This window comes from Mustela lutreola, chromosome 9 (genome assembly GCF_030435805.1).
Source record: "Mustela lutreola isolate mMusLut2 chromosome 9, mMusLut2.pri, whole genome shotgun sequence".
In the NCBI taxonomy this organism is placed as follows: Eukaryota; Metazoa; Chordata; class Mammalia; order Carnivora; family Mustelidae; genus Mustela; species Mustela lutreola.
This window is the reverse complement of record NC_081298.1, coordinates 88,390,113-88,415,493: the sequence shown is the minus strand read 5'-3', so window position 1 is coordinate 88,415,493 and position 25,381 is coordinate 88,390,113. Positions and strand designations below refer to the sequence as shown.

The 25,381-nt window shown below is 43.0% G+C and overlaps 1 protein-coding gene across 2 annotated transcripts in view; it reads left to right on the top strand.

Annotated features, from left to right (window-relative positions):
- SPRED2 (sprouty related EVH1 domain containing 2) overlaps nt 1-25,381 on the top strand; it is a 117,201-nt gene that overhangs the window by 73,703 nt on the left and 18,117 nt on the right. Inside the window, exons 1-4 of one of the 2 annotated variants that reach the window (XM_059187838.1) lie at nt 11,343-11,475; nt 12,628-12,805; nt 21,199-21,367; nt 23,477-23,541. In XM_059187838.1, the coding sequence (XP_059043821.1) occupies nt 11,411-11,475; nt 12,628-12,805; nt 21,199-21,367; nt 23,477-23,541 (477 nt within the window). In that variant the 5' untranslated portion in view covers nt 11,343-11,410. Of the gene's footprint in view, nt 1-11,342; nt 11,476-12,627; nt 12,806-21,198; nt 21,368-23,476; nt 23,542-25,381 lie in introns of those variants that run through there. The other variant, XM_059187839.1, reaches the window with a different exon arrangement.

Here is a 25,381-nt window from a genome sequence, read left to right as displayed (position 1 = left end):
AGTGCTTTGTTTTGTTTCTTTGTGTGTTAAGCTTTTCATCTCTGTTGAAGGAGATGGCGGAAACCTGGAGGAAAGGGAACAAATGAATTGGTGATTCCTGCCATCTGAAAGGCTTCGGTGTCTACTAGATGGGTCGGGAACAAAAGCGCGGAGGCTCTTAAAATCTAGTCAACCTGTTGCCGGCTCAACATGTGGACTTACTTTCTTCTTTGTGGGTCTTCGTGTGAGAGTAGGTTTTTATTAAGGACTGGTTTGTAAAGGATTTTGTAGATTTAGAATTTCGTATTAACATAGTTTGGTAAAGTAATTTCCTGACCTTTTCACCATGGTTTGCTTTACGGTGGACAGTGGGAGAGTGGCGGGTTAAAAATGGGAAATGTGACCTGGACTGCTTGAGAAGCTGACTTTTTAGTACCATTATCAGCATCTTCTAGGTTTAGTGTTGATCTCCATTTAGAATCATGTAGCTCTATAAGTTTTCTCTCTCATCTTTTTTTTTTTTTTTTTAAGATTTTATTTATTTACCCGACAGAGAGAGATCACAAGTAGGCAGAGAGGCAGGCAGAGAGAGAGGAGGAAGCAGGCTCCCCGCTGAGCAGAGAGCCCGATGCGGGACTCGATCCCAGGACCCTGAGATCATGACCTGAGCCAAAGGCAGCAGCTTAACCCACTGAGCCACCCAGGTGCCCCATCTCTCTCATCTTCTTTATGGAATTCTTCAGTTACTGAGAAAAGTTGAAAGAAGTATACAGTCAACACTCACTAGCTCCTGTCTCCAACTACCATTTTACTGTTTCTGCTTTATCACCCGGGTGTCTGTGTGTCCATCCCACTCTCCATCCAGGACACCAGGTTATGTTTATGTATTTCAAAGTCGGTGCAAATATTAGTGCTTTTTTTTTTTTTTTTAAGATTTTATTTATTTAACAGAGAGAGAGAGAGAGATCACAAGTAGGCAGGGAGGCAAGCAGAGGGAAGGGGGACGCAGGCTCCCCGCTGAGCAGAGAGCATGATGAGGGGCTCGATCCCAGGACCCTGAGATCATGACCTGAGCCGAAGGCAGAGGCTCACCCACTGAGCCACCCAGGTGCCCCTATATTAGTTTTCTCCCTAAAAACATCTCAGCATGTGGGATCATCAGGTACTCTCTCCCTTTGTTTTCTCCAATTCAGTGAGAAAGAAAGCAAAGATCTTCTGAGAAAGTCAGACTTGGAAGTTCAAGGGCTGCAATTTAAAGACCTGAATTGGAGATTATTAACTTTAAACAGCTCCCTTTGCCATTTGTGTTTTGAAGTACCAGTTTTTCTATTACATGTATACTTTAATGTGGTGAGAGTTAATTTTCTTTAGTAATCTAACATTTCCATTAGCTGGTCTTTGGGGGTTTAAATGTGGATCGTAAATACCATTTTTGGAAGGGTGTGTAAAACAGAGGGAAAGTCAAAGAAAATTATTGCTTTCGGAGTAAAAAGTAGGAGAAGAAGAAAGGGTTCTTCAGGGGTGGGTTATTTTGTTTGTTTTAAGTTGGTAATCCTTTGATCTTGATTAATTATGAACTCCACTGAACTCCAGGCTCAGCAAAGCAGCCGACAATAAAAGCAAAATCATAAACCTGGATTCAGACTTCGGCCTCTCTCCTCCCAGGACTCCCTCACCCCCACTTCCCACTGTGGGATCACCCTGCAGCTCAGCCCTTCAGAACAGAACCATTCCAGTCTGTGAGAAGTAGACTCATTCTCTTTCAGTTTGAATAAATTTTTTTTTTTTTTTTTTTTAAAGCAGTTTAGCCATGTCCAAGTTGTCCTGCTCTGGTGATTTTTGACAAAAGCTCAGAAATCTTCAATAGATGCCTTGAATGTTAATAAACTATTGTGATAAAAATCTTACCCTCATTTACTAAAATGGTTTGTCCATGCCTAAAATTCCCATGTTAATGCTGAGAGAATCTGTGCAGAATATGGGGGATAGAATTAACATTAAAATAAAACACACGTGTATACATGTATATGTTTATCTCGTTTCTTCAGTAACTAGCTATGGCAGATACGATTCCTTTCCTAGGCATACACATTAAAGGGACTAGGAGCAGAGGCAGACTGCTGATGTGTCCAGTTGGGTTTGGAAGCCTTGTTTGGTATAGATTTGCCTTGAAAGCAAGAGTCTGAATGTGAGTTACCCCCTTGTGCTAGTGTAATCATCACATGTGACAGGGCAGAGAATCACTCGATGCTGGGTTTTACAAAAGCTTTTCCAAAAAATTTTTATAACTTTGTTGAATGCAATGGAATTATAATCTTTTAAAAATTTAAAAATCGTATTATACTTTACTTTTTTGTTGTTGGAGTTTAATTTCCTGGAAACCAGTGTTTTAAGACTCAGAACTTAAAATGTATTTCACAGCCTGCTATTAAGGTAATTAATTATCCACTGTATAGACACTTGACAGGTAAGGATACAGAGGTCCCAAGTGGTTGACCAGGAATCCCAGCTAGGATTTAATGGCTCATGCCCAGGGATCTCCAGTTCCCTAATTTCCCCCAGGGTGGAAATTAGGATTTCTGCTATTAGTAGGGATTAGAGCAAATAGTTTTTAAATTCCAAGAAAAATGATTACTTTCTTCACTGATTATTTATCCCCCCTTTCCCCCAATAAACTACCAGACCTGTCCTGCCCCATTGCTTCAGGCTTGACCTTAGGAGGGCCTTTCTTCTAGCTGTATGCATTACTCACCTCAAGAGGGACTTGCTCAGAAAAGTTATGTTGACATAGGGAGAGTTGCCAAAGAGCCATTTAAAAAAATCTGTCTTGGATACAACTTCTAAAATTGCCTTTTCGGGTGCTGAAGTTAAGATTTAATTCAAACATTTCACTGTCCCAGCTTAAAACAGCCCAGTATTATGATTTTAGATTGCCTATTAGCAGAACAGCCCACATGCCTTATCTTTTTTTTTTTTTTAAGAGATTTTATTTATTTATTTGACAGAGAGATCACAAGTAGCCAGAGCAGCAGGCAGAGAGAGTGGAGGAAGCAGGCTCCCTGCTGAGCAGAGAGCCTGATGCGTGGCTTGATCCCAGGACCCTGAGATCATGATCTGAGCTGAAAGCAGAGGCTTAACTCATTGAGCCACCCAGGTACCCCCCCCCCCCATGCCTTATCTTAATCATGTCCCCGTTGTCAGCGACTCCTCATCACGGATATTAGATACTTTATATTCTTGTGGCTACTGAATTTAAATGTTGGTAGGAAAAGTCTTGTTGTTTAAAAAAAAAAAAAAACTAACAGCACTGTGTCCAAGACATGTGATATATTACATAAATAAAATCAAAAGATCTCTACAGAAGTTTAAAAAAAAACCTGAGAGCAGTAGAAGTAGAATCCAGCTGAAATACTCTTTTCTCTTGTGGAGAATTCATGCGTGTTCGAGCTACAGGCAATAAAAGTCAGAGGTGAAATGAAAAAAATTTCATTTTGAGCACAGTACAGTGGAGTGAGTTTAATATAACTCTGTAAACCTTGCCGAGAAAGAAACTCCAATAATTGCCAGCATGCCCACACACCGCTGTGGGCATCCCCACCTTGTGTTCACCGACCCCAAAGGTTTGCCCCTAGAATCAGGGCTCTCACTGAGGTGGGGGAGCAGAGGCTCAGACAGTCTTGGCCGGCTGTCATGTCACTGGCCCGGCAAAACTGTCCACAGTGCTCCCAGGCTGCAAGGATGTCAGAGGACCCCTGAGGGCCTCTGGTATTTCCTCAACTATTTCCTCAAAGGCCTCGTTAAACCACTGTAAAGCTTGTGAGTCTGATGTCCAGTCTTGATCTTTGTTCCTTTTTGTCTTTGCTTCATTTCCTTTTCGTGGCCATTAAGGGTCACAGGACACAGCAGCCAAGAAAGAGGGAGCAGAGCAGTGAGTGGCACAATGTCTGGTACCCTCCATTTGGCCAGCCCTGCAGAACGTCCATGCCTGAGGACATGCCCAGGGCAGGTGCCTTGGCCCCATGCGAGAGAGAATGTGCCAGAATGTTCAGTGCACGTGCTGCTGTGGCTCTTAGGTCCGGAAGGTGTAAATTAGCACTTGAGACTAGAAAGCGTTTCTGTTTCCAGTACACTGTAACTTGAAGATACTATAGAGGCATGTAGCAAGCCAAATCGGCCCTCTGTCTTAAATAAGGTATGGGTCTTTATTTTGAATCATAGAATCACAAGCTTATAAACTATGAGTTGGTGATAGTTTTTCTAGAGGAATATTTTTTTTAAGATTTTTTATTTATTCATTTTACAGAGAGAGATCACAAGTAGACTGAGAGGCAGGCAGAGAAAGAGAGAAGCAGGCTCCCTGCTGAGCAGAGAGCCCTATGCGGGACTCAATCCCAGGACCCTGGGATCATGACCTGAGCCAAAGGCAGCGGCTTAACCCACTGAGCCACCCAGGCGCCCTAGAGGAATATTTTTGTATTAAGATTTCAATGGGAAAATAAAAACAGTAATGGCCGTATATAATTGACTTGTGAGGTTTGGTTTTAAAATTACTAAATGTAATAATCATTCCTATCTCAGAAACCCAGTCTTGTTGGCAGTGTCCTTCACAATAAATGGAGAAAGCAGCCCTTTCTATTATGTGCCGTAGAAAATGGTGTGTGGGTGAGTGGGTCTATTTATATGCCTCAGTGTAGCTAGGTAGCATAACAACAAAGATGCTGGGTTTATATGTGGCATTTGAGGATGAGAATGGACATCCCCTGGATGAGGGGAGGACTCGGACATGTGGAGGGCTCTAGTGACCTCGCAGTACAGCAGAACACACTGGCTTATGTGCAAGATAGAACTGAGGATTCCTAAGACATTTTCTCATACCCTCACTCATGGATTCTGAGCCCAGCACACAATAAAAGGGGAACCTATTCACACCCCTCTGGGGCTCCCACAGGACCCCAGGCTTTGAGCTTTATTGGTTCCTGGGTGAAGTCATTGTAAGACAAGTACCCCCTAACTCCACAATCACCTTTTGGGTGCCATGTGTATGTATTGGGTTCCATTCCTGGAAACTCACTACATGCCATTTTTAAAGTACCTAAGTTGACCTTGAAGATAGAGCCTAGAACAGCTCTGTTGTAACCGTCTGGGGGGAATTACTCTGCCAAGACGAGGTGAGCTGGGGTGTCTCAGAAAAGCAGCAACACAACGAAGATTTCCTCTCTCAGTACATCCAGGCATGCACAGACGGCTTTGACACCATGAGTTCAAAGTCATGGTGCTAGTACCTATTCAAGTACATGGATTCTTATACTAGCGGATACTGGGGTAGGGCAGTCCCCAGTATGACTCTCCATCAAGTGTACTGCATGGCTGATTTCACAGATGTTCAGTAACTGTAGGGAAGGCTCTTTCTTACGTGATCTTAGCCTACTTCTCAGCTTCCCCAACTCCAGTATCCTGCAAACCAGTTCTCTTTAGGAAGCAAACAGTTAAGATTCAGAAAATTTCCTTCTATGCTTCATAGTGCCTGCTTACCAGCATTTGAGAGGAAAGCTGGTACCTTTTGCCAGATCCAGCATCTTCAGTGGGCTTTTCTTGCCACTGTTTTCTATTTTATGATGGCCTAACTACGCACTACACATTTTGTGGGCAGAGCCAGTGTCCTACCATTAGAGGCTGGTACAGAGCTGAAAATCATGGTACCACCATGCATAGAACCACATCATGTAGAAAACTCCCTTGCCTACAGTTTTGGAGTACACTTATTTTTAAGACCAGAGCAGTCCACTTTTAAAAAAGTAAGTAGTTGAGGGGCGCCTGGGTGGCTCAATGGTTTAAAGCCTCTGCCTTCGGCTCGAGTCATGATCCCAGGGTCCTGGGATCGAGCCCCACATTGGGCTCTCTGCTCAGCAGGGAGCCTGCTTCCTTCTCTCTCTCTGCCTGCCTCTCTGCCTACTTGTGATCTCTGTCTGTCAAATAAGTGAATAACATCTTAAAAAAAAAAATTAAGTAGTTGATACTTAACAAAATAACCACTCATGGAACGACCACCTGCTTAAATAGAATCTGACCATTGTCTGGCTTCAGCACACATGCCATACTTTGTATCCATGTATCATCAATGGAATCAAAGAGACCTTGTCAGTCTATAGGCACAAGGATGACTGGGGGTGGGTTGTGGGATGTGACAACAGTAAAGGTGTGCCCGTGTTATATTTGGGCTCAGCTGGTGGCTGTGCCCAGTGGAAGAGGGAACCTAAGAGGCCAGATCTTGGCTAATCCCTCTCAGGTTCTGGTGAAGCACAGAAGGGTGGAAAAGAGAGCAGGAAGGAAGGAAGCAGTGATGTTTCGTAAAATGGAGAGATACAGGAGCCTTGTGATTAGATGAGGGGGCCAGGAAGTTTGTGTGGGGGGGAGTAAAAGTTCCAGTCTCCATCCCCAGAGCCAAGGGCCTAAGGGCAGGAGCACAGGACCAGTTCACAGATGGCAGATGGAATTATTTTCCTCTACAGGTGTGCCTGAAATGGAGGCTCAAACCAGGTCTTTATATATCCGACTTGTGTTGGTAATTGCTGCAGGTCCGTTTGGGATTTTCTTCTGTTGGCGAGGCCCTGACAGCCTCCCTGCAACTCTGGTCTCTGCAAGCTGGAAAGGGCCCAAAGGCCTGGAAACACACTCCTTAGAGGCCAGGGGAGCTGGTCTTTATAGGACCTGTTTTGTCATAAAATCAGACGTTCAGCAAAAATAATGATGGCTGCAACTTACCAAACTTCTCCCTATTAAGCACTTGACCTCTGATGTAGCTTTTAACCCTCAGGACGTTCCAGCAGGGTTAGTCCTCTGTCTGTGTCTAGATCCTCTATCTGTGTCTTCTGCAGATGAGGACATCTGAAGCTCCACAAGAAGATTCTTCAGCTACTGGGTCAGGGCGCTGCCGAACCTGTCCAGCTTTGAATGACACTTCCAGACGGTGCTGCCTCATCACCATTTCCTACAGTCCCTTTGTTTACCTTGTTTACTTCTGTAATGTGGTCCAGACAGGGCCTGCTTTGAATCTGGAAGAGAGCTTAGAACGTAAAAGCCAAAGATCCAAACCCTGCCGTGCTCCTTTGAAATCAGTATCCCCAAATAAGAATCTGGTTTTGAAATTGTTCTTACCCTGCCTCCCTGTCCTGCCCTAGGATGTCCCCTCCCTCTTTTGCACATTCACTGATCACAGAACAAGTCTCACTTTTACAGATAAGCCCCCATGTTCGGAATGCAAAGCTTTTTCCTTAAAGAAGCCACGTTTCAGTGGCAGAGCTCCAGTTGGATTCACAGAAGCCTCTTTTGTTCATAATGTACTGAAAGGATAGGATATATTTGGGGGGTGGTAGTCAGATCCCATATGTAACGACACTGAGTCTTTGGGGCAGTTTAGCTCCAGCTCAGACACTAGATCTCCGTCTGGTTGGTGTTTGGATCTACACGTGGAACTTCACCGAGTCCTTGACGAGTTATACCGGGTTAGCACTTGCCGCTTCCAGAAGCATTTTTTAAAGTTTTGTTATTTTTGACAGTAATAGCATTTTTTGAATTTCTTCTGAAGCGTACCAGCACCGTTTTCTTTGCGCAGATGAAAAAACTAATCTGCCCTTGCCCTTCCTGTCCCATCCTCCCCCAAACAAACGCAACATCTGGCTTAAACATGTTGTTTAATTCTTTCCAGAAAGAGACAGAGGGAAGGTGGGAAGGGAGTTTGCTCCCGTATACCTTTTTGGTCGTCGAGTTCACTGTCGTTTCTGTTCTGGGTGGGGTGACGTGCCTGAGTAACATAAATACACCACAGATAGGAAGCAGTTGGCCTCTGGCCATGCAGCTGGATTGGCCAGACAGCCTTCACAGTTCTCAGTGCAACACTTTATCCCCCTGCCTGGTATCAAATAGCCAGATGCCTCAGTAAATGCTGGCTTGTTGGGGTTATGGCCAGACAAGGTGGGGCGGGGGTTCTGTTCCCCCAGCCCCCAACACACACACCCCATCACAGAGGAGTCAGCGCTCTTGGGAAGGGACATAGGAGGAATTAGGGCAAGAAAGAGGATGTGGCAGACTGCAAGCAAAGACCAAAATTAGCAGCCCCTGTAGTCTAGAAGCCAAGGGGTGGGGTATTTTTTTAAAAATGCCAATGTCTAAATACCTTTTGGAAGTACGTTTATGGCACCAACATAAGTCATGCAAACTTCCCTTTTTCATGTCTGCTTACTCCCCTCAAAGGAGGGGAGAACAGCAGACAGCTGCAGCACATAAAAAGTAAAAAGCACATTCTAACAAGAGTTGTGTAGTTTCAGTTACTCACCTTGGCCATTTCCTATGGGGATGAACCCTTCATACACTCACAGAAGATCTGAGAAAGCTGAGTGTTTCATAGTGGAGAGTTACAAATCCCGGGGACCCTTAGATTTTCTGTAATGAATGGGATGTGGTGAGGGTTGGGGGGGTATATTCTCAACTTGTTTGTATGTAACTGATGTAAATAAATGTTACCAAATGTTCCTAAACTCTGTGATCTAAAGGAATATGGGTTTGAATCATGAGATAAGTGGATTAATGATAGAAACCATGTGATTTTTCTTTTTTTCAAAATTTGTTTCTTTCTTTCTTTATTTATCTATTTGACAGAGAAAGAGAGAGAGAGAGAGAGAGAGATCACAAGTAGGCAGAGAGGCAGGCAGAGAGAGAGGAGGAAGCAGGCTCCCTGCTGAGCAGCGAGCCCGATGTGGGGCTCGATCCCAGGACCCTGAGATCATGACCTGAGCTGAAGGCAGAGGCTTAATCCACTGAGCCACCCAGGCGCCCCGAAACCATGTGATTATTACATTTAGTTTTCTTATTAATGAAATCTTTATCCTATGTCAACTACGCTCTTGTGGCTTATAAGCAAATGATTATTGAATGCTTTATTTTTTCTCAGATTTAGTTAGCTACAAATAACTTTTTTAAAATCTTTCTATAAATTTCATGCATGTAACCCATTCATTCCATAGCCTACCATATATAAAACAGTGCTGTAGGTTCTACGGATGTAGCAGTGAACAAAAAGGGCAAAGGCCCTGGTTCTGTGGAGTTTACAATCTAGTTGGGCAAAGTAGGCAAACAAATAGGGCAAATGTTGTTTTAGTAGCATGTAGAAAGATAAAGAAGGATGAAAAGATAAGATTTAAGAGGATTGGCAGGTACTACTTTATGTAAAGTGGACAGAGAGTCTTCTCTGATGAATTAACCTTGGGAAGAGACCTGAAGGAAATAAAGAAATGAGCTGTTAAGTGTGGAGGAAGGAGGAGGGGATAGCAAGTGCAAAGGTCCTGAGGTCATAGTGTGCTTGATGTGGAGGACAGGGGCAATGGGACTGACGTAGAATGAGTAAGGAGGAGAATGATATGTGCTTGGGTTTCATTTTTACTCAGAGTAACATAGGAAGCTCATTGGATGGCTTGTTTGAGTAGAATCATAATCTGACTCCCCTTTCTATTTTCTTAGAAAGTTGGGCGGGTGTGGAAGTAGGAAGTCCAGTTAGGAGGCGGTTGCAGTAGTCTGAGAGGTGATGGCAGCTAGGATCAGGGCAGTGACAACAGAGGTGGTAAAAAGTGGATTCTGGCTATATTTTGAAGGGAGAACCAGTTGGATAAAAGAGGTATTGAGAATTAAGAGTTCATTCTGAAACATGCTAATTGAGATGCCTACCAGAAACCTAAGGAGAGAAATCACATAGGCAGTTGATTTTATGGATCTGAACCTTAGGGAAAGGGTCTGGGTAGACATGTGAATTTGGGCACTCTTAGCACCTAGAAGAATTTTAAGTGGTGTCGTTGACCTCAGCTTGGGTTATGGATGGTCTAGCCATAGTTAAGGGAGGAGAGGCAGAGAGAACTGGTACAGAGTCATAGGCATGCTAGTGGGCACGGGTGCAAGGTCCCTTCTGACTTTCCGATCTTCCCAGGGAAATTAAAGCAAACTCATCCATCACTTGAGAGGGACAGGGTAGGTGGACCCATGAAATAATCCTCTTGGGAACAGATCAGGGAAATGGAGCAGCCTGTGCCCACTTGAGATCAATGACTTTAAAATTAGATCTATGGGGCGCCTGGGTGGTTCAGTGGGTTAAGCCTCTGTCTTCGGCTCAGGTCATGATCCCAGGGTGCTGGGATCAAGCCCCGCATCGGGCTCTCTGCTCAGCAGGGAGCTTGCTTCCTCCTCTCTCTCTGCCTGCCTCTCTGCCTACTTGTGATCTCTCTGTCCAATAAATAAATTAAAACCTTTAAAAAAATAAAAATAAAAAATAAAACTAGACCTATGAACAAAGTCCTGCTCAACAGCCTGGGCAGGGCATGAAGTTAAGGAGGTGGTAGAATTCCACCAGGGTTGGGGTTTCACCAGGCGTTAGAGTGGAGAAAAAGAGGGCAGCGTGTTATGTTTTTGTACAAAAACGTGTTGAGTCGACTATGGAACCTGAGTAGTGAATCGAGTGAGAACATAAAGGGGAGAGGGGAGGGGGGTCAGAGTGATAGATGGTTGGTCCCAGTGGGGTGAAGACTTGGAGGAATGTGGAGGGAGTGAGCTGCAAAGATGGGAAGTGGCAGCTGGAGAGCAAGCTGTGTAAAATTGAGGTTAAGGGGCACCTGGGTGGCTCAGTGGTTAAGCCGCTGCCTTCGGCTCAGGTCATGATCTCAGGGTCCTGGGATCGAGTCCCGCATCGGGCTCTCTGCTCAGCAGGGAGCCTGCTTCCTCCTCTCTCTCTCTGCCTGCCTCTCTGCCTACTTGTGTTCTCTCTGTGTCAAATAAATAAATAAAATCTTAAAAAATAATAAAAAAAAAAAATTGAGGTTAAGGAGGTGGTACAGATATCAGTAATGACAAGGTCATGGGTATGACCTAGGCCAGGATGCCTAAGGTTGGATGTAAGACAAGGGCATTGGGGAAGAGTTCCAGAAACTGAGAGGCCAAGGAGTTGTACAGATCATTTGTGTGTATAAGCAGATTACCAAGAATCACAGCAGGGATCATTGTAAGAGATGGAGGACAGTGGGCCCATTTGCCACTGTCTTCCAGGAATGAGGGAAGGGCTGCATCCCAGAGGTCTGTAGTAGGTTGAAGAGGAGGGTGGTGGCGGCATGTTCAGACTTGGGAAGCCGGAGAAACCAGAGAGGGCTGCAGGAGAGAGGCAGCGGCCCGGTGTCAATGGGCCCCAGAAGCCCAGCCCCAGAGCACATTTCTGTGTGGGCTCAGAAAGTGAAAGGAACTTCTGGGAGGGCCCTGGAGCAGTCAAAATCATTGAGACAGAAAGCAGAAGGGTGATTGCAGGGCCTGGGCCGAGGGGAGAGCGGTGACGGGGTTTAGTGTTTCACGGTATGGAGTTGTGACCTAAGAATATGGAAAAAAAAAAAAGTCCTGGAGATGGATGGTGGGGAGAGTTGAAGAGCCGTGGCTGCATACTTCATGGCAAAGAATTGTACAGTTAAAATGGTATGTGTTACTACGTATTTTACTGTTTTCAAAATGAAAGGAATGATCTGAAGAAGGGATGTGGAAATAAGAGGGGAGGGAGCGGGTGGGGGTGGGTAGTAGATAGTGAGCCACAGGGAGTCGTGGGAAATCCTGAGTGTGGTGAGCAGGGAGGGGTGGAGGGCAGAAGGGCGGTGTCTAAATGATCTCTGGTGGACTGGAGATGGCAGTGGCCAGGCTCTGGCTGGCGTTGGGGGTAGGGGGGTGGTGTCTTCCCTGAGTCCCAAGGAAAGGGGGAGGGTCTGTGTTACTCTACATCTTTGTTTCTCTAGAATCTGGCACAGTGCCTGGCATGTAGAAGATGTGTATATATGTTTGAATGAGTAAAAAATGAATTCTGTCCAAAGAAAGAAAACAGCAAATGAGAATTTAAATGGCCTTGCTGAAAAACCCAAATACGTTTCCCCAAAAGCGATGAAGAATGAAAAGAACTAGAGTTGGTCTCTGGAGAAGAAAGAGGATTTTTGGCAAATGTGCAAGAGAACTTATTGCGAAATTGAAGTTTACACTAGAAAACATAAAATCATAAACAGAAGGCTGCACATGTGTAAAGGGTATTAGAACTGAAATCTTTTCCCACCTAGACACACGATTGCATGGTGAATTTGCAATTTGGAAAGGAATTATCCTGTTCTTGTGCTAAGTCAGAAGATGATTAGCTTTATAAAATGTTAAGCCTAAGTCATTCATTGTAAACTTAAGTTTTTAAGGGTTGAAACTATAATATCCTCTTAAGTTCATAGGTTTGTCTTTCTTACTTGGTGATAATAAATTGCGACAATTAGCTCATTCATTTTGTTGTTAAAACTTATATCCAGAAACTAGAGTGTTAATGCTTTTATACATCTCCAGAGACTCACAAATATTTTTAAATTACTGGGTGTCTTTTTAAAAATATACTTTCACAGTATATTTAGTTTAAGCATTTTTTGTCAAAACACCCCCCTCCCCCAGATTTGAGAAAGATCACATTTTAAGGCTGCTACTAGGCATTGATTTTTCTTTTGACGAGTCCAGAACAGTGCCGGCTGATGTTCATCTTGTATTGGGAAACGTGTCCTGCAGCTACCAGACCATTGTCATGCCCCGTTCTTCTTGTTGTTGTCGTTTTAGTGACAGCTATATTGTGCGTGTCAAGGCTGTGGTTATGACCAGAGATGACTCCAGCGGGGGATGGTTCCCACAGGAAGGAGGCGGGATCAGTCGCGTGGGGGTCTGTAAGGTCATGCACCCCGAAGGCAATGGACGAAGCGGCTTTCTCATCCATGGTGAACGCCAGAAGGACAAACTGGTAATAGCAGACACGCAACACATGGTTAAATCCGCGACAACTGATTTCTTTATTGTTTCATCGCAAGCCCTCTTCTCATAGGTTTGGTGGTGGTGGTGGTGGTGGTTTTTCCCTCCCCTTATTTCTCTGACTTCAAACTGTTGTGAAAGCTTCAGAAGTTAGACCTCTGGAGCTGATGCCACATGCAGAACATCACCCTGGCTTTCCAACGAAGGCACTTCTACCACACACCAGACACCGCAGGTGCTTCGAAGTTGTGTGTTTGGCTGTCTTGTTGGCGTCTTTGCTTAACTGAGCTGTCTTTCTGTCCCTGTAACAAGATCTTCAAAACAAAAGTGTTTTCTTTGTTATGAATCACACAATAGTGAGCTCTGAGGTTGGGCTTATTTTTTTAATAATGTAGGGTTTGTTCATGAAGTATCCCATCAAGGTTTGGATGGTTAAAAAGTCAAATGCAAAGGCAGAATGTCACCAGACATATGGTTACTTTTAACTACTCTTCATCTAAAAGGTAGTGTAGCTTTTCTTTCAGACACTAATGAAAAGAAAACCTGTTTGGAAAAAGTAGTGGTATCACTCATCTATAATAATTGTGCATGCTTATTAAATATGTATTTTGGAGATTGGAGCATTTGTAGTTCATAACATACAGTTCCATGAAGGACCTTGGATGTCCAATTCTGAGTTAGGAAGGAATCTATGATACGGAGGAAAATTGAATGTTCCAACCTGTTTTGAATTAGTGGCCTTGAACCTGGAAGAACATTGCTCCTATCTGCCCTTTTTGATCATGGAGTGTATACTCAAAAGCCATCTGTTGCTTCAGAATGTGCAGGATCATATGGGGTCTCAACAGAGAACATACAGAGACACCACAGGGAATGTCAGTGTTACATTTGAGATCCTAACAGCGAGTGTTTCTGTTGAGTTTTATGAGTTAAATGTACAAATTTAATCTTCTTTTGCAACCACTTCTTACTGTTTAAAAAAAGTTACCAAACAGATAAGACAGAACAATTTATAAATGTTATATATAGATTAACAGAAATGCTATTTTCACACTTGATTCATTTCGAAAAATGCAGTGAATGAAAGTTTAAAGGGAGAACATTGCTCATTTTAAGAAGGGTGCCCATTCAGGAAATTCCCTACATATTAGTCCAATAATTAAAACATTCTTATTTACAAGATAATCACAATACAGGCAGTGTAACCACACTACCAGTAAAAAGTAAAATAACTACCATTCATCTGATGTCTGCCATGCACTAAATAGAGTGCTAACCCTTACGGTAGCCTGTGTAATTATAACTGAAAAAAAATGAAGATTGAGAAAGACTCCTTGTTCTCAGTGACCCTTCTTGAGGACCTGGAACTAGTATTTGATACCCTGTCACTCTGACCCTAAAACTGAGCCAAAGTCACATGTGTGCAACTGCCCTTAGTCCTTTGGTGTAGTTTTTTCCCACAGGTGTGTAGTTTTTATTTTCCATAGCGCCAAGGGTGTGTATTTTTATTTTTCCATAGCGCCCAATCGGAGCTTGTCAACAATGTTGCATCTCATTTGCTTTGCCTTAACATTCTCATAAGAAATTTTCCCAATTGCTGGTATCAGGTTGATGTAACATTGTTTACTTGATCTCTTTAGGGTTATTTATAAATAATAAGGTACTTTCCCACCCTCCCCCACCACCTCATATAACTACTTACATTTTTCACACTTACTATTTTCTTGTAAGAATTTAGGGGATCAAATTTTTATGACTTTGGATTCTTAAAAACACAAAGAACTGCTACCAGTATGTATGAGAATCTCCTTTAACACATGGCGGGGGGGTCATATATTTAAGTCTCTACCAATTTGACAGAGTAACAAGGGTATCATGTTATTGAGTACTTAATGGTATCATTGTTTTTCTGTTTGTTAAGCAGCTATAACTGAATTATCTGTCAGTGTCCTTTGCTTATTTATTTGTTGGGGGCCTTATTTTTCTCCTTGCTATGTGTGCCCTCTTATATAAGAAAGATATTAATCTTCATCTGCCTTATTTACTGTAAATACCCTTAAAATTTGTTGCTTACCTTTTTATTTTAGTGTTATTTTTCTAGCAAAAATTTTGATAGAATTTTTTTCACTTGTTCACTTTTTTTTTTTTTTTTTTTAAGATTTTATTTATTTATTTGACAGAGAGAAATCACAAGTAGATGGAGAGGCAGGCAGAGAGAGAGAGGGAATCAGGCTCTCCGCTGAGCAGAGAGCCCGATGCGGGACTCGATCCCAGGACTCTGAGATCATGACCTGAGCCGAAGGCAGCGGCTTAACCCACTGAGCCACCCAGGCGCCCCACTTGTTCACTTTTTATTTTTATTATTACTTTTGTGTTAGCAGATTATCTTGCCTGAGCAGTTAAATCTTTTTAGATCTCTTTTTTTCTTGGTATTTTCATGGTCTGTCGTAGACTATGTCAACCTAACATTGCCTTTAGATTCTCTCATCCAGCCCCTTCATTTTAGAAATACATTTATAAACTTGTATCTTACCATGGACTTGTACATAATAATTGTAAACTTTTACCATTTTGGTCAGGGCCCTTTATGTAAAGAACCTCAGCTAAATTCCTGTAACATTCTGAAGGAGGAAGATACTTGTATCTCCACTTCGCAGTGGGGAAACTCCTTGCTCCAAGACGTGATCCATTTCCTCCATCTAGGCACGTGGTCAGTAGCAGAGCCAGCATTGGAAACCATTTCACTGTGAGGCAAAAACCTGGTCCCCCCACTCTAACTCTGCCAGGTAATAGGGCAGTCCTGGTTGTGGACGAGCTTCTGTTATTTGTTGCTATTGCACAAGGATTGTGTGCCTCATCCTCTCTTAACCACCCCCCATACCCCATCATGTTTCTCAGTCACCCCGTTTCTCTTCCTGTCCCCTCTATGTTCTGTGACTCTACACTTCTAGACTTTTATATGCCCTCGAACTGAAATCACACACCCATATACCCATTTGTGCTTCTCCATCTCTCCACCCCTCACACTCTGGGAAATTCTAGACTCTTCTTCTTGGTGGTACTTAACCCCAATCCCCTCTGCCTTGTCCCACAATACACATACACACACCGTTTGGGGATGCTGTGACTGCTCCTTGGGCCTCCAAGCTTTCATAACACAGCACTCCTGCCCCACTGGAGGGTATGGACCCTCGTAGGGAGCCTGCGGGTGGGGTAGGTTGTTGAAGGACCCCCTCTCGCAAGTGGTGGAATGGTGAGGAGAGGGTGGAGGTCATTTTTGGATGGAAGGTATCAGAGTTCCTAGTATTCCAATTAGGACAAGAAATGCTTTTTCTGATAGAAAACTAGTGTTATCACTAGTTTCTCCAGTGTAGTACAGTTCCAGAATTTAGCACATTGGTTCTTGTTATTATTTGAATTGTATGTTGAAGCCTATGAATAGAGTTACCATTGTTTCCATGGGAAAAATCTGTTCCAGACATTCAATCAGAAATTGTTATTTAGATTTTTTTTTTTAAGTTGGGGACGATGAAGTTTTCCTGAGAAATTATATGTAAATGTAAAATGTCTGAGTTGAATCATTTTAGATAAACTAGAGACGTTTACTCCTTAAATCCCATGAGAAACCACCCTACGAAGATGAACCCCATCCTGTAAAAGGTTGGTCATTCCTTGCGTTGTACATGAGCAGGTCTGTGAGGTCTGTGAGCGTACGTGCCCGCTTGTGGGAGTTCCAACAGCTAACGCTCTTTGAACGGCAATTTGGCAGGGCATTCATTTTAAGTGTACATACTTCTTAACTTGTCGGTTTCATATTTAAACCCCATCCTGTAGTGATAGACTTGCACACAAAGATTTAAAGAAAGCAGTGGTTCTTAAACATTTTTGGTCTCAGGATTCCTTTACACTCAAAAAATGTATTGAGGATTGGAAAAGGCTTTTTGTTTTGTGAGTTATAGCTACTTATTTTTACCATATTGGAAATTAAAACTGAAATTTAAAAAATTATTTATGACAAGTCACCATATGATATTTTCCCGAACAAAAATTGGAGAAAATAGAACCATTGCTTTATATTTTTGCGAATCTCTTTAATATCTGGCTTAATAGAAAAATAACTGGATTCTAATATCTCCTCCTGCTTTCAAGCTGTTGCAGTTTGGTGTTTTGGTTGAAGTATATGGGAAGAATCCAGCTTCACACAGAGAAGTAGTTCAAAAGGGGAGAAAAATATTAATAGACTTTTCAGGTAATTGTAGATGTACTTGGATACCCCACCAAAACTCAGCTTGTAGTAGTTTCTGAAATGTGCGATCCAAATCCACATGAATGAACTTTTCATACCCTGTTAACGTTAAATCTTCTGGCTTATCTTTCACCTTGAGTGGACCTTTTACTCATTCCTAATTTTTTTTAACATCATGTCATTTGAAAAAGAATTGTTTACTGAGTTCAGCAGATCTTGGAAACATTGATACATTTAATCCTGCAGTATCAAAAAAAGTCACATTTCATAACCTCACCACTAATATCATTAGAAAAGTTAAGTATTGGGAAGCTATCCAAAATTCTGATTTCACTGGAAAGTTCAGATTTTATTATTGGCAGCAAATACCTCCAGTTGTTTTCTTTGAAGTGACAGGCTTGCTGTGTTCATTTTCAAGAAAGTATTTGCCAAATTCTGGGTCCGAATAACCATAGTCCATCTGCTGGTGGTTTTTTCAAGTGAGCCTGGTGATCTGTGGAAAAGGCAGTCCATTCAAGTCACAACTGAAACAGTTGAACGAGTACTTTTCCTTGAGACAGTCGTCATTCTTCCATATGCAGCAGAAGTGGACAGGCTGTGAGAAGTGCCCCTCCCTCTCCATCTGTGCATTTGACATTTGACATTTGACATGCACTATGACATCTCTTCATATACTTAAGCCAGAGCAACGTAGGACAGTAGATTGAAGGCAAAAGCAGATAGGAAAGTCCCGTTATATGCACATTCCACTGCAGCACATGGGATTAAAGCTCTGTGTTTAAGGGGCAAGACTTAATACTTGTTAACTGCTTCATCAAGGACAGTCTGACATAAAACTGGCCTCTTCCATGTGGCCTATGTGGCAGTGACGAAACCAGTGATTTGTGTAGACGTTGGTGCCGCTGCACTGCCTCTGTATGTGAACGGCACACAGCACCAAGGTTTTCCTGGCTGTGCCTTCTGCACCCTCATCAGAAATGGCAACACAAGGAAAAGGCAAAAACTGCCTATGTGATCATAGTTTGTTTTGTTTTTTTAAGATTTTATTTGTTCATTTGAGAGAGAGCAAGAGTGAATGAGAGAAAACGAGTGAGAGAGGAGAGGCAGAGGGAGGAGACTGACTCCCCACGGAACAGGGAGGGAGCCAGACCCAGGGCTCAATCCCAGGATCCCGAGATCATGACCTGAGCCAAAGGCAGCCGCCTAACTGACAGGCACCCCTATGTGAAAATTGTTTTGCCACCCTGGATCCCCTGAAGCGAGGAGGGAGTAAGTGGGAGGGCTCCCAAGAGCTCGCAAAACAAAATTTGAGTACAAGTATAAAGATGTTCATTGCAGCACTGTCTCTAAAAGCGACTGATCAGAAATCACCTGAACGCCCCTCAGTGCCGAAAATGGCTGAGTAATTCTAACATATCCGTACTGAGCCATGAAATGAAACTTCTTCCTTTCCTGTATCTGTCTCTAAGATGTGTTCTCAAGGAAAATAAAGGCAAGTTGCAGAGCCAGTTATAGATGTGGCCACATTTAAAAACACTCACACAGAAGCTTAGGTGTGTGTATAAGGAAGCCGCAGGAAGGGACCTGGCTCTGTGTCCCCCATCCTGACAGCAGCTGACTCTAGAAGTGGAGAAGCATTGAGAGTGGGGAAGGACAGGTGAGCCAGAATGAATCCTTCATGTATTTGTGTAGATTTACTTAAATCTTTGAAAATATGCATTTCTGGTATGGATTCTTTTAAAGCTTCCAATGAGAACATTTAATGACCTTTTTTTCTCCCCATGCATTTCATTTAAAAAGATAATCTGTTTAAAGCCTTTCTCAAGGTTTAAGTTAAGCCAGACTTCACTAGAGGGTTTATACCTGTGAAGATGAAAACACCTGAACTTTCTTATTGTTGTCATTAAACCTAGATACGTAGTGATGTTATTTTGTTTAACAGGACATAAAGAGATGGTACTGAGCCCTTTTCCCTCACTTATTTTAGGTAGCTGAGCTTTTCTAAGAATTTTATAACTTCTCTAAGAAAACTTGCCACTGTGAGAATCTTAAATGTGGAAAACATCAACCAAAGACTAATTTTTTTCCATCCTAAAAACATGGAGAGGGACACCTGATGGTTCAGTCCGTAGTACACGAGACTCTTGATCTCGGGGTCATGAGTTCAAGCCCCTACGTTGGAGCAAAGTTGACTTTCAAAAAATATGGAGAAACTGGAAGTCTTTGTTTTTATAAATAGTTTATTCTGAGGCTTTGAATTGAGACTATTAAATTCTAAAATAGATAACATTTGTTAGTTAAAGCCTTGGTTATTTGGATTTCCCCAATTTGGAATGGGGCTGGGCTGACATTTAATCATTGCACTATTCTTAGAGAAAAGTGGCCATAATAAGCAATTTAATCATAAATAGAACTGTGCGAGGGGACCGTTGTCTTCTTTCAATACAACGGGATAAAGTGAACTGCTGTGGACTCCATTTGATATACCAATGTGACTAGTGCACTCCGTTTATTAAGTCAGAGACCAATTATTAGGCAGCACTTAATTTCTGTTTGCTTAGATGCATTCTTGAAACTTCTATGCATTTAAAGTTCTCTGATTTGAACTTACACTGATTTAGGCAGGGCTTTACTCTTGCCCTTCGCTTAATCTAAAATTAATAAGATCTTATTTTGTTAAATGTGGAGCTTTGCCAGAACAAGGTGGAAGCTATTAAAACTTAGCAGAATGATCTTGGTATAGCTAATGAAGCCATAGGAATGAATATGGTCGCTATTTTGGAGATTTTTATGAATAAAGAATGACGTCTACATTCACATGAGGGCAGTGCTGCTTTGATGGTATAATCTTAGGTCCTGGTATCTTTGTCACCAACAGCACTGTGCTGGCCATACTGTTATTTTGTAATGTATCTTGGTCTTCTGCAGCCTGGTTAGGGGCACAGGGCTAACGCACATGACACTGTTAGAAAATACTGTGAAATCAAGTACCAAATTGTGAAGGTCACAGTAAGAACGGGAGTGAAAGTAGAATGTGATGGTGGGAATATCCTGGGAAAATAGTATGACCTTGTTAAGTTTCTCATTCAGTGTTTTCCAAGCACGTTGGTGTTTGTGTTATTTCCATTTTAAAGATGAAAAGACCAAGGGTCTGAAACAATCAGCTCCAAGTCACAGCTTAGTAAAAGGCACTTCTGGGACTAGATCACTAAAAACTTGGAGATTGTTTGCATAATCCAGATAAAAGTTTAATAGACTAGGGTGGGAGCAACTGAAATGAGGTGGATCTAGAAGATGTTGAAGCAAACATGGACCTGGTGGTCGATAATATAGGATAGAGGGAAAGCACCAGAGACAGAGACAGCCACAGAGATTTTGAGCTGGGAGCATGAACAGAGAAGGGTTGGCATTGCTAGATGTGGAAAATTGGCAGAAATTTCAGAACAGGTTAGTTAATTTTTTCAACATGTTGCATGTGTGGTCTCTGGGAAATAGCCATCATGACAGAGGAGGGAAGGTTGAGAGCCATTAGAACAAAGGCCCTGACATAGTAGCAGTAAAGCTGAAACAGAGCAAAGCCCCAAGACCTGGGCCATCAGCATAGAAACCGCCTTCACCCTACCCCCACTGCCCCCTCCCCATCAGGGGTGGGAGGAATTAAAATGACTGAGAACCAGGATGGTTAAGAAGTACAGTGAGGGGGCGCCTGGGTGGTTCAGTGGGTTAAAGCCTCTGCCTCCGGCTCAGGTCATGATCCCGGGGTCCTGGGATCGAGCCCCACACCGGGTTCTCTGCTCAGTGGGGAGACTGCTTCACCTCCCCCCACCCCCTCCTTGCCTCTCCCGTAACTTGAAATCTCTGTCAAATAAATAAATAAATAAATCTTAAAAAAAAAAAAGAAGAAGAAGAAGTATAGTGAGGATCACCAAAGGCCAGCCAGGCAGGGTCAACAAAGAGCAATGGTCCATGAGGCAAGCAAAGGCTTCCTTTAAGATGGGGAGACTCATAGATACAAGAAGGCAGGGACGGAGGGTTTTCATTAGTTGCCATTAATGATGGATGTTTCCTGGTTGGGATTTTGGTAACCAGACACCATCCCGACTCCATAAGTAACCAGCCTCTGTGTTTCAATCCTTCAGGTGGTATTGGAATGCTATGTAAGAAAGGACTTGGTCTACACCAAAGCCAACCCAACCTTTCATCATTGGAAGGTCGACAATAGGAAGTTTGGACTTACTTTCCAAAGCCCAGCTGATGCTCGAGCCTTTGACAGGGGAGTGAGGAAAGCAATCGAGGACCTTATAGAAGGTATCACGTCTTGTCACTGTGCTCTTAGGGGGACAGTGGGAATGTTCCGAGGCCTTTTTTATTCCAGTTGTCTGCCATCCTGTATTTGTGGTTTACCAAGTGACAATGCAGGGGAAAAGGAGATAGGTTTCAGAGTACGGGGTGATCCCAGTTGGTTTTTAGACTCTGCTCCAAAAAGGTAAGTTCTGGACTTCCATGTCAGTGACTTTTTGACAGAGTTCACCTTTCCCTGACTGTTGAAATGGCTTTGGTGTGATCCGTGTTGACTTAGAAATGGAGAGTGACTCTAATAGGCCCTGAAGGTGCCAGGCCTTCCCACTGCCTTCCTGTAACGAGAGCTCAGGGTGTTTGCACGGAAAGGGAAGGGGATCTCCTGGAGCCCTGGTTGGGGTTAGGCCTTAAGTCTGTGGGTGAGTGGGTAGGAGACATTGGGTTGCATTTGACCATGACCTGGAAGGCTCTTGCGCATTCCATTCTCATAGGCTTTTCTAGGGTCCACACATGCAAACGCACAAGTTCTCCACACATTAAGTTATCCATTTGAAGAATTAAAGGTGCCACAGCCCGGGCCCTGTTAGAAAAGAAAGAATCAAGCAAGGCATGTGTTAACCAAATTCAGAATTTGGGGAGATTGATTAATAAGAATGGGTTGCTGCATTTAAGAACTAAAGTGTTCTGAAGTCCTTTTCTTCTTTGTGGGTTTGGGGGAGAGCAGAAAGCAAATCTTACTAAGAAAACTTGGTCAACGTCAGTAGTAAGACAATTCAAGCTAGAACCTGGGTCTGTTCACTACAACCATGTGCTGTCCAAAAAGATATTAAACACCAGTGTTCACATTATGGGTCTGACCTAAGGTGGCAGATGCTTAAAATGTTATCATACATAGCTTTTAAATAATTACAAAGAAAATAGCTCCGATATTATTGATAGAATTGTGTGCCATATGTCCAGATAGTCACTGAAGCTGAACAAATGTGACTTAGAATTTTTTTCTCTGTATATTATCTACCTAGCTGTTTTCTGTCAAATTTTCATCAAACATCAGTTGATTAGAAATATTGAACTAGCTGAGGAAACTCCTGAAAGATCGGTAGTAATTGAGCAGAGGACATTTTTTTTCTCCTCCAATCCCTCATAGAAATTTAAACAGTTCTCATTCCTTTCAGTGCAGTTCTCTTAATTTCAGTTTTATGGAATAGCAAAATATTTTCTAAATGCACATTTTTAAAGATCTAACCAAGAAAAGGAGATGGAGAAGAAATTTCCCTGTTGGTATACCTAGATCACTTACGCAGATTTAAATATGTTTTTCCTTTTGACCATTAACAGTATCTGTTAAGATGGGCCACCCAGTATCGGGTACTGTTAGGGGAAAAGGAAGAAGTTACATGGATATGCATACCAGAAGGAAGAAAGAGATGAACACGTAAATAAATCGAACCCTACAGGCCCAAATCATTCCATGATGGAATAAACTGGGTTTTCAGGCATGAGCCCAAATTTTAGCCTGCAGAAATGGAAACTTCACTGGTGGCCCATCATTGCAAGAGAAAACCTCTTTGCATGGGTGTCAGCTTAGAAGGCAGCTCCCCCAATCTGGTTTTTTTGAGTCTAGTGTCTGCATTTCAGAACAAGAGGTGACCATGCAAGCCATTTCGTCAAACCCTCTTTTTGGCAGATGAAAAGATGGGGAAAGTAAGTCCAGTTTTCATGGAGATTGTGGTGGATTCCTGCTGGGGTGCCACTGGCAGAGGCTGCCCGAGGTGCGCGTGCTGGCGAGCTATGGGCAGCACCCCCCCGCCATCCCCTCTGAGGTGCCGCTCTGGATGCTGCTTCTCTAGTTGCCCGGGCAGAAGTTTGAAGGATTGAGAACAACAGTAGACAGATTTAATTTAAGGAATAACATCCTAGCTAGAGTCAGTTGAAGAGGAATAAATTAAAAACATTTAATTCCCAGGTTATGTATTTCTGTTGATGACTCACATTCAAAAGAAATGGAATGTGGTTTTGTTAAAATATATTGTTTAAATGATTGACTTTGACTTATCATCTTTGGAAATGCGTCTTACTACCTTTCTTTCTTTTTTTTTTTTTTTTTAATCTTTTTAGGCTCAACCACATCATCTTCCACCATCCATAATGAAGCAGAGCTTGGCGATGATGACGTCTTCACAGTAAGCTCCCTTTGCCCTTTGCTTTCCAGATTAGTTAGTGAATAATCGAGGGAGGCTCTGTCTAAGGGTGTAGGAGACACTTCGCAGTCTGGTATTTGCTGTCGCCATTGGGATTCCATGAGGAAGAGCTGTCCCCAATCTGTCCGAGGTTCTCATGCAGGCTTCCCTCAGATCCAGGGTCAACGACCAGTTCTCTGGTTTGCCTGAGACTTCCTAGTTTTAACAGTAAGAGTCCCCCCTGGTCTGCAAGACACCTGGTCACCCTACTCAGAGTCTTGTGTTAACCCCTCCTTGGCACCCCAGGGAAAGTCAGAATAGCCTTTCTGAGTAGGAATTAAACATCTGATAAGAAAGGTCTGAAGGCTGAGTGGAGCTGAGGCCCACATATGCAAAGACAGGAAAGGGCTTGGATAGTCTGACACAGCTTGAGTTAATGGGATATAACTGGAGACCTAATGATTTCTCAGCTTGCTTCTGCACTGAAGTCCTGTGCTTCTAGACATTAATTAACAAATAGTCCATTGCAGGCCTGCGGTATGCTTAGTGCAGATGGCTTAGTGCAGCGAGAAAGCTGTAGGGCAGCATTTTCAAACTCTTGGTCTTGACCCACAGTAAGAAATACATTTACATTGTAACATACGATACAAACGCACATCTGTAGACACCTGAAACCAGATCATACTTCATGTTCTGCATTCTGTTTCTTTTTTTCTCTTCCATTTCATTTCCTTCCACTTTTTATTACAAGACTTCTAAAGCACCATAGGAAAATCAGAAGAAGAGCACAGTGAAAACCTAGATTCAGCCGTTGAGACATTCTTCCCCATTTGCTTTATCTGTACACATGTGTATGCACGCACACTTGTGGTTTCAGTTTTGGTTCTGGCCAATCCAGTGAAAAGTAAGTCACCTCAGGGCTTTAATTCTATTAATACTTCAGCATGCATCTTCTAGAAATAAGGCATCCTCTTACAAAGCATATCATTACTATACCTAGAAAAACTAATAGGAATGTTGTAATAATCATCTGATAGTTCCTTCCTAGTTCCTGACTTACCCCAAGAGTATCTTTCATTAGATCTTTTTATTTCATATTTTTAAATATTGGCTGCAGCCCTTTAAACATGTTTCCCAGCGCGCTCATCATGAGAATACAGAGGTGTGTAAAGCATGCCTCAACCCCTCATGGAGATAACAGGATGGTTTGGATTGACCCGTGGAAGGGCCCTGACTGTGGAAAGTATTCTTGTCCAGGGTACTTTACAGGCAGGGACCTGGGGGTCAGAGAACACCTCTAGGAGGGGAGGCTGACCTGTTTCTCAGTGGCCTCTGAACCCTACTCAGGAAGGGGCTTCAAAGCTGGGCAGCATGCGGGAAGGCAGAAGCAGGGATGTGTGTGGTGAATTGCTTGAGGGCTATGGACCCCAGCCTGAGGGGACCCGAGCATGCATAGCTGGGGGTGTCAGGAAATGAATTCAGTTGTCTTTCCATTGAGCACCTGGTGTGTGCTGGGACTCTGAACCGGCTTCCTATAGTGCTCCGAGCAGACCCTCTCAACAGTTGGCATGTTGCTTACATCTGTTCCTTTGTCACGTTTTTTTCAAGAGACAAACAACAGCAGGCAGGTTAAAAGGTGGCTTCCTGTGCTCCAGAGCGAAACTGTCAATTCGCAGCTGCTTCCCAGCTACCTGCCAGAAGTGATTTATAGAATCGCGAGAGGGCAAGAGGGAAAGGGGTGATGGAAGCCAGCATCCCTCCTAGTTTCATCCCCTAATCCACAGGGGCTCGACTTGCTACGCTAGGGTGGTGCCGGATGCCCAGGAGGAGGTGTGGAAACAGC